The sequence below is a fragment of the Scyliorhinus canicula genome, chromosome 11 (genome assembly GCF_902713615.1).
Source record: "Scyliorhinus canicula chromosome 11, sScyCan1.1, whole genome shotgun sequence".
NCBI lineage: Eukaryota > Metazoa > Chordata > Chondrichthyes > Carcharhiniformes > Scyliorhinidae > Scyliorhinus > Scyliorhinus canicula.
Genome location: NC_052156.1, coordinates 156422503 through 156434564, shown reverse-complemented (window position 1 = coordinate 156434564; position 12062 = coordinate 156422503). Strand labels below are relative to the sequence as shown.

At 43.1% G+C, this 12062-nt stretch overlaps 1 protein-coding gene across 5 annotated transcripts in view; it reads left to right on the top strand.

Annotated features, from left to right (window-relative positions):
- mkln1 (muskelin 1, intracellular mediator containing kelch motifs) overlaps positions 1-12062 on the top strand; it is a 162830-nt gene that overhangs the window by 126991 nt on the left and 23777 nt on the right. For all 5 annotated transcript variants that reach the window (XM_038811817.1, XM_038811816.1, XM_038811819.1 and 2 more), the window contains 2 exons: positions 5173-5320; positions 9303-9417. In XM_038811817.1, the coding sequence (XP_038667745.1) occupies positions 5173-5320; positions 9303-9417 (263 nt within the window). The remainder of the gene's footprint in view (positions 1-5172; positions 5321-9302; positions 9418-12062) is intronic.

The window sequence follows — 12062 nt, the reverse complement described above, 5'->3', positions numbered from 1 at the left end:
CACACACACACAACGCCGTCCAACCTCTGAAAGAGTACCATGCATGATACCCAAGAGTTGTAAACCCCCCCCCCCCCCCCCCCCCCCCCAACTCCTCCCGTCCACTGCCTCTTGTGAAACTCCTCCCCCCAACCACTGTTCCTTCCCCCCCAACTTTCCACCCCGGCTAGACCACTCGGACCCTGTTCTGCCAGGCTCCGATGGCCGCAGCCCCTCCCCCCACCTGACTCCCGTTCACTGGTCGGCTTAAACCGGCCAGCGTGGAGGCCCCCGTCCGGGTCCCTTTTCCCCTTGCCCAGAAATCCCCTTTTAGCACACAAACCCCGCATATCCACCTACACCCCAAAGAGCTCTCACTTCGAGTGAAAGTCCCATCACTTCCCTTGCCGAAATATATACCACATTGGCTCCTTTAGCCCATACACCCACACGCTGTGAAACAAAAAAAAGAAGAACATACAGTCATGAGGTTACATCGGCACATGGCCATTTCTCAATTTCTCAGTTCTGCCACAGTCCTTCTGCCTTCGCAAATTCCTCCGCTGCTTCCGCCGTTCCAAAATAAGTCCTTGAGCTTGTAAGTCACCCTCAGCTTCGCTGGATATACAATGCCTCACTGCCCCTTGTTAATGTACAGTGCCCTCTTCACCTGGTTGAAAGCAGCCCGCCTCCTCGCGAGCTCCACCGTGAGGTCCTGGTAGACATGTATACCAGCTCCAGCCCACTGCACCACCCACTTCTGCTTGGCCCAGCACAGGACCTTCTCCTTCACACTGTACCTACGGAGGCACAGTCACTATCCTTGGCGGCTCGCTCGCCTTTGGTACAGGCCTCCACGACCGATGAGCCCGATCCAGTTCATAACGGAAGGTATCCTCCCCCTCCCCCAATAGTTTCGCCAGCATCGCAGCAAAATACTCAGTCGGCCTCGGCCCTTCAACTCCTTCGGGCAGCCCCACAATCCTCAAATTCTGTTGCCTGGATCTGTTTTCCAGGTCTTCCATTTTGCCACGCAGAACCTTGTTGATCTCTATCACCTTCCGCGTCTCCTTCCCCATCGAGGTAAGTTGATCACCGTGCTGCAATAATGTCTCCTCCACATCCTTCAGCACCTCCCCTTGCTTCCGCACCTCCGCCACTGCGCTTGCCAACGCCGTCCTCACCGGGGAAATCGCCTCCTCCACCAGCACACTCAAAACCTCCCTCATCTCCTTCCTCATTGTCTCCATGTATTTTGTAAACTGCCTTTTAAATTCCTCAGCCATCACCTTAGTTATTTCTTCAGCTGTAAGCAATGCGGCCTCCCCTGGTGCTCCAGACTCCATTTTCTTTACCGACCCCGCGGTGACTTTTCTTCTCCCCGACGAACTTTCAGCTGTTTTCACAGCCGTTTTTTTACTTTCCCTGTATCTTCTCCTGACCTTCACCGCCTTCGCTGCCCCTAGGACCGGGTGTCAATCCCCGACAATGCCGTTCCTGAACGGGAGCCCTCCAACGCGTGGCTGCCTCCCGCCCGCTTTCACCGGAAGTCCTTCTTTTTCTTTTTGACGAGGCCTACAATATCTCTCATTATCCAAGGTTCCCGAAACTTGCCGTATTTATCCTTCTTCCGCCCATGAATATGCCGGTCCTGAATTCCTTTCAACTGACATTTGAAAGCCTCCCACATGTCAGATGTTTTTTACCCTCAAACGTCCTCCCCCAATCTAGGTTCTTCAGTTCCCGCCTAATATTGTTATAATTAGCCCTCTCCCAATTTAGCACATTCACCCTAGGACCACTCTTATCCTTCTCCACCAGCACTTTGAAACTTACTGAATTGTGGTCACTGTTCCTGAAATGCTCCACTACTGAAACTTCTACCACCTGGCCGGGGTCATTCCCCAATACCAGGTCCAGTACAGCCCCTTCCCTAGTTGGACTGTCTACATATTGTTTTAAGAAGTCCTCCTGGAAGCTCCTTACAAACTCTGCCCCGTCCTGGCCCCTCGCAGGAAGTGAGTCCCAGTCAATATTGGAGAAGTTGAAGTCTCCCATCACAATAACCCTGTTGTTATTACTCATTTCCAAAATCTGTCTACCTATCTGCTCCTCTATCTCCCGCTGGCTGTTCGGAGGCCTGAAGTAAACCCCAACATTGTGACTGCACCCTTCTTATTCCTGACCTCTACCCATATAGCCTCACTGCCCTCTGAGGTGTCCTCCCGTCGTACAGCTGTGATATTCTCCCTAACCAGTAGCACAACTCCGCCATCCCTTTTGCATCCCCCTCTATCCCGCCTGAAACATCTAAATCCTGGAAAGTTTAGCTGCCAATCCTGTTCTTCCCTCAACCAGGTCTCTGTAATGGCAACATCATAGTTCCAAGTACTAATCCAAGTACTAAGGTTGCAAAGAATGAGAGCAGGGTAGGGAAAGGGTTGGCCCATAAGGGCACAGAATATGTTTGGTAGATTGAAGATGATTGTTCTGGTTTTGCCAGTGTTTGTCTAGAAACAAAAACTGAAACTCATCCAATTCTTGATGTCAGTTTCTCTGATTCCCTTTTAAAAGTGGCGATTGAATCTGTTTCCACCAAAGGCAGTGTGACCAGATCATGAGACAATTTTAACAAGACACCAGAAGTGATAGCTAGAAGAGCAGGAAGCCAACAGTTAATGCTGCTTTCAGTTGTAAACTTATCATTAGCAGCTCCAGCGGTAGATGGATATTTAATAATATCCGATTGGTAAACAAACTTAGCATTGTGGAAACATATGGAAGCTGTTGTTTTGCAGCTCCGGAAGCAATTAGTTCTTGCTCTGATCTCACTCCGAGCCTGAATTTTGTATCTTGTTTGTTTCTCCTGTGTTCTTTTGCATATATGAGGTGGTAGAGTTTTTTTTTGTGTGTTGAATTCCCAGTATAATGAACAGCTTTCTACTGCAGCTCCTTATCAAAGACTGACTTAAGAAGTTGGCCATTTAGATTTTGTGCCCTATTTTAGCAGCATCCCACTTGTGTTTCTGTCAGCTGGTGTTTCTGTGCTAGCTATTCTTAGCAAACAGTCGGGGCATTCCCAGTTAAGTACCTGAATGATGGGAGTGGTTGCAAAGATTCTTTGGAATAATTCAGGAAAACAGTATTTAAAGAAACAATCATACCATGGGTTTGATTTAATGCAACCCATCCACTGACTTTTTCCACTATCTTCAAATCATTTTTTATTCCTTAGAATCTTGTCTCGTTACTTCCTTAACACATTTACACTGTTTTCTTCAACGGCCTGCCTTGGTACTTTTTTCCACATGTCTTTAAATGTTCTGATCATGGTGCTTAGTAATCCTGTACCTGAGTCAGACTGGTGAAAGATTATTTGAACCCTTTGCTTCTTTGAATGATTTTCTCCCTCATGCTTGTTCCATCAGTAGACACTATTGATGACTAGCCAGCAATCCTGGCTCATTAATGGGTTATGCAGGAGTACATCTACCATTCTGCATCATGCATTGATGCCCTGAGTCAGTACCCTAATGGGTGAAGCGAATGGGCAGACTGAAGTAAACTCTTTGCTTTGTGCTAGTAAAGTTCAGCTCAGCTGGTTAAATTCCAGTGCTCCTGCCTATAGTTGGGGAATCCCTGAACCTTTTTACAGTGCCAACCTATATCTAAACCATTTAGACTTGATAAATAGAAGACTTTTCTACTGTCCTCCTGAATTGTACGTTATATCACATATTCACCTCGATGAGGAATACTATTGGCTCCATTTTAGCTCATCCATTGAGAACAGTCGATTCTTTTCCTCTTCCTGTCAATCATGGTACATGGAGATTGTACACCCATGCTACACATGATTTCAGGAGTTTTGCTTCCTTTAAAACAAAAACAAGTATCTCCAACTTTTTAAAATTCAAAACTCAATCTTGTGCTAAAGCTCAGTATGAGGGCTGTTTGTTGTTACCATTATGCCTTTTTCAACGAACTGGACACTGCTTAAGGTCTGCTTTTTACCAGAGAACTGTGCAATTTAATCATTCTTGTTTCGGTTGGCTATTTGTTGATTCATGTTTGCCTTGTGATCATTGCTCTGATTTGATTGGGCACACTGCTTCATAATTTCAACAAATTTAATTGGACTTTAAATACTTTTTCAACCAAGTTTAAGTCTAACTGAAGCCTCCTCAATACTGAAAACCCTTGATGCTGTCCCAAAGTAACACAGGATCTGAAGAATAGAGATGTTGGCTTGTCCAATACTTCAGTAAGAAGCTTTGAAACTTCACTGATGAAAAGTATTATGAAGTGTCAAAAGAGGGTCTGTTTCCCCAGCTGCTCTTCATTTCATTATAAAATAATTAGACTTCTAATGAGGCATTTTAACTACCAATGCCTCATTAGAAGTCCCAACTTTTCTTTTAGAAAATGTATTTGGAAACTACTTGTCAATTCAACAGCCTAATGAGTACTGAATACTTATATCAGAACCATTTATTTTCCTATTTTAACATGCTTAAGCTGATATGATTTTCATTGGCCATCGGAGTTCATAAGGATAGGAATGCTTTTTTTATTAAATGACGTCAGACGTCATCTGGTGCTAGGGAATAAATTAGTTGGCCTTTTGGAAAGACCCTTCCGCAGACCAGAAAGATATTAGAAATGGACAGTATTTAACAGGACTAGTGGAGGGTGGTATAAAATGATCGCTCAAGCACGCTGTCCTCACCCCATACGCCATCATTCTCTCATGCATTCTCTCGCATACACATATACCTAGGAGCAACCTGCTTTTTCAAAGATGGATCGGGGAAATAACCCCCTCCCTTTTTTATTGTTTAACAGCCCGAGAGAAAAAGTGAGCTGTAGTTTAAGTCCACTATAGGATTTTGCCTTTTGCGCAGTATGGGGGCATCTGTTTTGCAAAGAACTGGAGAGGATTGGGCTGCTCAGTATTGTCTAGCATGTGAGATGTGAAAATAACTTTTTTTTGCTCATCTTGATTCAAGCCATTGAAAAGGAGAACATTGGGAATTTTTTGTCATGTATTAATATTTTATTAGACTTTGAGTTAACTGCAAGGTGGGTATAGGTTTTAGTGACCATCCAAAAATGGTGTCACTGAACACATTTTACAACTTGTCTAAATATTTGGTTTGAATAAGTAATTTTCTGAGTCATTGCACTCTTTAGTTCCAATGACAGGTTTCACTCAGCGGGCTACCATTGACCCAGAACTGAATGAGATTCATGTCCTCTCGGGCCTCAGTAAAGATAAGGACAAGCGGGAAGAGAATGTTCGGAATTCTTTTTGGATTTATGACATCGCCCGGAATAACTGGTAAGTTCTGAAGCAAAACATTTCCCGAGTACTGATCACAAAGCTCTTCCATTTTTGGAGTTCCCCAGTGGTTTCAACAATCGGACACTTTATTGTGCTGTTCACAATGCTAATATTGATGGAAACCCTGCAGTGCCTATAAATGTTACCATAGAATTGCACAACTGCTGCAGCACAGGAAGAGGTGATGCATCCCCTTGTGTCTGTGCTGGGTCTGCTATTTGGAAAGAAGAAATCAAAACTGCAGTTGCACGACTTTGCATTTTTAGTTTCCGTATTTACCATTACATTTGCGTACTTGAACTTTTTCTTATCAGTTCCCCTAGATAGTCATAACTGTGAGCAGCTGCCTCTTTTCTGATCGTCTAAGATTTGAATGAGAAGCTCGACTGTCCTTATTATCCTCATTTGCTTACCTCCCCAGAAGTAGTTGACGCAAATCTTGCCTGACCTTCCATTGTTCTCGTATATGTCCTTGTGCTTGTCTGACTAAGACAATGGAAAGCACCACTTAGTCAGTGACATTGACGACTGAGGCTTGAATAGGTTGTGTATAACGTGACCATCTATCTTGGTCTTTTTTAAAAGTGTTTCAATGTTTTATGACATAGCTTCAGTCTATTTAATTTTCAGTTCATTCCACAAATATACCGTTTAAGAATGAATCATAGAATCCCTACAGTGGCTATTTGGCCCATCAAGCCTGCACTGACCTTTCGAAAGAGCACCCTACCTAGGCCCAATCTCCTGCCCTATACTGGTAACCACACCCAACCTTTGGACACTTGGGGGCAATTTAGCATGGCCAATCCACCTAACCTGCGCATCTTTAGACTGTGGGAGGAAACTGGAGCACCCGGAGGAAACCCACGCAGACGTGGGGAGAACGTGCAAACTCCGCACACAGTCACCTGAGGTCGGAATTGAACCTGGGTCCCTGGCGCTGTGTGGGAGCAGTGCTTGCCAAGCATGAACTTTAGTTATAGTGTATGCACATTGTACCTACTTGCAAGCAAGTGTCCAGTCTCTGTTTCATGTCTACCGTTGATAGTATCAATGAGAGTGACAACTATAGAAAATTGGAAATACCCCAAACACACCGACCTGGAACTCAATGCCTGAAATGGTGGTAAAGGCTGAAACCTTGATGGCATTTTTAAAAAATTAATTTACGGATGTGGATGTCACTGGCTCGGTCAGTACTTGAATGAAGTGCCATAACATAATGGAATATGGACCAAGAGCTGGAAAATGGGATTAGGCTGCATAGCTTTTTGGGCTGGCACAGAAATGATGGACTGAATGGCCTGTGTCATAAAAGTTTATGCTTCTGTCCATCATTGATGCAATGCGTTGGAATACATGAGCTCCATGCCTTGGGCTATAGGCACTTCAACCACCTACCTGAACTGCAAATTAGAAAATATATTTTAATATTCCTGCTCCATTTATTCATGATGGAATTGGAGTTTTGGCTGGCAACTCTGACTAAAAATGATGTAGCAATCTTTGCTCTGATTTTAACCTTGACCTTTGAGGGATGTAGCAAATTCTGTTCAATTATTTTATGCAATTACTGGTAATGTGGATTCTTCTAGAAACCCAAACTATTTCAACACTGATTACTCGTTGTATAACATGGAATGGTTGCAAGACAGAAGGAGGCCATTCAGCCCAACATGTCCATTTTGTGCCCTGTATATGATTCTATAAGATGGTGGCTGGTTCCATTCTTGCCCTTTCTCTGAAACCCTGCAATCCTTTCGTCTCTTGGGTGCTTTTGCAGTTCCCCTATAGAAAAACTACACTTGAATCCGATTCCACCACAATCTAGAGGAATGCATTCCAAATCCTCACTAGCTGCATAGGTATGTTTCATGTTGCCCTTGTTTCTTTTGCCAATCGCCCTAAATTGGTGTTGTCTGGTTGTCGCCCATTCCACCAATGGGAACAGTTTCTCCCTCACTCTCTGTTTCAATGTCTCATGATTTTGCACGCCTCTGATCAAACCTTCTCTCTGATCAAACCTTCTCTCCTCCTCCTAGAAGGCCAACACCCCGGTTTCTACAATCTATGTGTGTAAATGAAGCTCCTTATCCCTGGAACCATTATTCATAAATCTATTCTGCATCCCTTCTAAAGCCTACATATCCTTTCTAAAGTGTGATGCCCAGAATTGGACACATTTTTCCAGTTGAGACCAAACCAATGTTGTACGACCTTTTTTGTACTCTATATCTTTTTATAAAGCCCAGAAACCTTTTGCCTTTAACCACTTAGTCAATCTGCCCTACCACCGTCAACAATTTGGGCAAAAATAGCCCAGTTCTCTCTGTTCTGCAGCCCTTTACCTATCGTCATTGCCTCTCTTCTTCATTCTCCCCACCAAAATATATCAATTCACACTTGCTTGCATTAAATTTAATCTGTCCTACACATCTACTCATACCACCACTCTGCCAAAATCCTCTAGATCAGTGCATCTCAAACTATCTGATGTGGCGTACCGGCAGTTTTTTTTTCAATGTGCCAGGGACCGGTGAGCGAAACAAGCCAATCCAGGATTACTGTCTCTTTCTTTTCTGGAAACACTCCAAGTACCGGCAGACGATGGCTCGTGTACCGGCACCGGTACGCGTACCACACTTTGAGAAGCACTGCTCTGGATGTCCATCACCATCCTTCTCCAGAGCCTCCATGTTTTCTGTCAGAGGATCCCTACAGTGCATAGGCTGTTCGGCTCATAGAGTCTGCCTAACCCCACCTAAACGTTGAACGTTAAGGGGCAATTTTGCATGGCCAATCCACCGAACCTGCACATCTTTGGACTGTCACCTGCATGTTTTGAAGTTAAAGTATATCAAAACCTGCTGGTCCTGGCACTGACAGCCTGGGAGCCTCCTCCATTAGAGAAACAATTATTCATCACTGCTCTGTTTCCTGTCACTCAAGCCAACTTGGTATCCTTGCTGCTACTGTCTCTTATTCCATGGGCTTCCAGTTTCTATGTAGCAAACTTGCCAACCCTGTTTGGAAGTCCAGGCACATCACAACTGCACTCCTCAACCCTTTGTTACCTCATCATAAAACTCAGTCAAGTTAGTAAAAATCTATTTTCCTTTAAGAAGGCTGTGCTGGCTTTCCTTGATTAATCCACATTTATCCAAGTGACTTAATTTTGTCCCAGGTGTCGTGAGAATTCTTCAATGGTGAGCAATTCTCGTCAGTGCGCCTTTGTGTTCTGTGTTTTGTGGTACTTCCTTACGCGCTTCATTGCTCCCTTGCACACAAAGTATTGACTTGAAAGCAATAAGTCTTACTTTTAGAAAAGCTGAATACTGAGGATGCTGGAAATCTGAAATTAAAACAAAGTGCTGGCAATACCCAGTAGATGCTGCCAGAGTTTCCGACATTTTCTATTTTCAAGGCTTATTTTTATTTGTTTTCATTCGGGGCTACGATCTCCATCTGAATAATGCCTACTGCATTCTTTTAAATGTATTTCCGGTCATTTAGAAGGTTAATGTCTGATTTGATCAAAGTTTTCAAGATATCAGCACAAAATTAGCATTCGGCCGTGTGGATTAATTAAGGAAAGCCAGTGTGGATTTGCCAAAAGGCAAATAACGTTCAACTAACTTGATTGAATTTTTTGATAAAGTGCAGAGAGGGCTGATGTGTTGTACTTGGACTTTAGAATGATGCTTGATTAAAGTGAATGGTGCACTGATAGTTTCGACTGGTTAGGAACTTTGGACTGAGTGACATAGTCCAAATATAGCAAATGGCAGTAAATGCAAGAATTACTTTTAAACACAGGTGGATAGATTTTTGTCATCCAAAGGATTAAGGGACACGAGGCAAAGATGGGTATGTGGGGTTCGATCTTGTTGAATGGTATAACAGGCGAGAGGAACTCAATGGTGTACTCCTGTTCCTTTGCTCCTATGTTCCTATAATGGCATGTTTTTCTGTGGCGTAGGTCCTGTGTTTACAAAAATGATCAGTCTCAAAAAGATAATCTGAACAAGAGCCTTCAAGAAGAGGAGCCATGTCCGAGATTTGCTCACCAGCTCGTCTACGACGATATGCATAAGGTATCTTGCATTTAGTCCTCATTCACTCTTATATTTTGTTTCTTTTCTCTTTCCCAACTTCAACATCTTTTGCCTTCTGAACGTGTGCCTCAAGTGCACAGTTAGGAGATCGGCTGAGAGCTGCTATGAGTGAAAGTTGATGCATTTTGCAAGAACAATCCGACTTGTGTCCTGCCATCGTAACCAATTTATAAATGGGGCGAAAAGCCGCTACGCCCAACAAATTTGATTCTTTATGGAAGAGCTTTTTGATGTCCTGACCAAAGCTCTCCCTTTCTCTAATATCACGAGAGATAAATTCACCTGATGTTTTTAGAGCTTTGTGTGCCAAATGACTACTGTCTTTACTCCAATAGCAGAACCTGCACAATACATCTGCAAAGCGTTTTTTTGTATAGGATGCATTTTGGAGCATGTGAAAGATTTGATAAGTTGCTCATATATATGTAATTTGTCCATCAAGATTCCTTTTTCAACACACTAACTGATACTGCTAGCCCACTAAGGAGAAACTTCAATTTGAAACAGCCCAGAAAATCCAATCCCCTTTGGGGGAAACGAGCAATCCCCTCCTCTATTTCAACACGGGCATAAACCTGTTGCGGTTCAGTGTGCTTGCTTCATTGAATGCATCGAGGCAGCATTTTTCTACCATGTGCATTCCAACAAGAGCCAACGAAGCAACCCCGTCACAAAATAATCTCCAACAAGAGCCACTGGATAACTGGATGGACTTCATTCTATTAAAGCAGATTATGATGCCTCCAGCAAGTTAATGCAACCTAATTCACTTGCTGTAAAGTGGAACATAACCAGAACCAAATGGCTTTCAAAGGTAATTGCTCAAACATTTCAGGGGTGTTCCAATGGAAACGAGCACAAATGAGTACACAGTATTTATACATTTAAATAGGAATTGTCTATTGACAAGTCAGCAGCATCAAATTATTAGTAATTGTTCACAAAAGAACTAAAAGCATTTTAACAATGGAGCAGCGTTGATCCAGTTTGAGTTGTGGGATTGCAGCTATATATGGAATATGTAGGTGCAGCAAGTTGATATAATTCAGTGATTGCAGAGGCAGAACAACCTGTCTGCTGAAGTTCCTGAAGGAGGGACTGCAGTGCCACGAACCACGTAGTTTAACTATGCAAAACTGGCTGATCCCAGATCCTCTCAACAGTGTAACCACAGTGAATATCCATTGTATGTTACTTTCTGCCCCAGAAGTTTGAAATTGCAACCTGTATTTTACCTCCAATTAGTGGAACTATTAAGCAGTGTTGCGAATGGTCATTGAGCCCTTGCAAACACCTAACCGTTTGATTAGCTGGGGATGAATTTCATGGCTGCGATTCATTTCTGGGGGCTTAGATGATATGAGAACAATAAGGGTGAAGTTTGTGTGATTTATGGATGTAATGGTACTGTAAATAAATTACAGTTCTTTTTGGAATAAAAAAAGTTAGCTAAATTTAATATTGTTTTAGAAGCTAGAATTATTCTGATTTTGTTGAGCTCATTTTTTAACTGTCCATGTGAGGGGGAAAACACCCTCTAACATAGAAGCAGCCAGATAAATAACGAGACACTGCTCTACTGACTGGCAAGGGCATCGGCAACCAAAGGGTATGGATATAAGGTAATAGGCAAAAGAACCAGAGAGGAGATGAGATTACATTTTAATGTAGTGAGTTATGATTCATATAGGAGGGGAAATATTTGTAAGGAGTAGGATGAATTGGATAGCTCTACCAAAGACCGACACAGTCACCACGCACCAAATGGTTGCCTTCTGTGCTGTATTATTCTGAGTTCTATGTGCCTTCCCCCTCTGGGTCGGCCGCTGGTCCCCACACTTTGTTTCAAAATCAGACGAAATGGTTATTTGGTACGTATCTTAACTCCAAAGAACAGTTTGGGATGTTATAAGGGCATTGATGAGAACCTCCTAATTGGTGGGACTACAATCAACAAAATGTCTGCTTCAAAAAGTGTGAATTGCTACTTGATGCATTGGTGAATTCATGGGGACAAGTTTAAATGTTTTGAGGGTTGGTCACTTTATAAATGCTCAATGACTGAAGTGGATCAGTGACTTCCTCGGAGTAAATAATTTGTGATCTTGCTGCACTACCTCAGGTGACCCTCTTGGGAAGGTTCGTGGCCCCACTCTTTATTAGCGGCTGCATGCCTGTCTTCATAACTAATGGTGTTGGCTTGCTGATGAAGCCATTCTCTGCAGAGTTCTTAACTCCCTATCTGAATTGCTGTAGGAGGTAGATCGAGTGAGAATGAATGGAAGGGAAGGTAGGCAGTAAGTTGCCTTGAGTGATTAAAAGACCGAGCAGTAAATAGATCGGCTCTAATGTTGCTGTGCCCATCTGCATTCTCATCAAGGTTTCAAATTCTCTTAACTCTAAGCAATCTGTTTAGCAGCACCACACAAATTGTTGCTTCAGCCAAGGCCTCGTGAATCAGGAAACGAGAGATGCTGCACCTCATTGTTTTGTGTCACTTAGATTTGTGCAAAGTACCAGTGTTGGAATATCATGCCCTCTGAACGGGACGATGCTTATATTTAAAAAAAAAAATTTGTTCATGAGATTTGGTCTTTGCCGTCTGACCCAGCATTTGCTTTGAA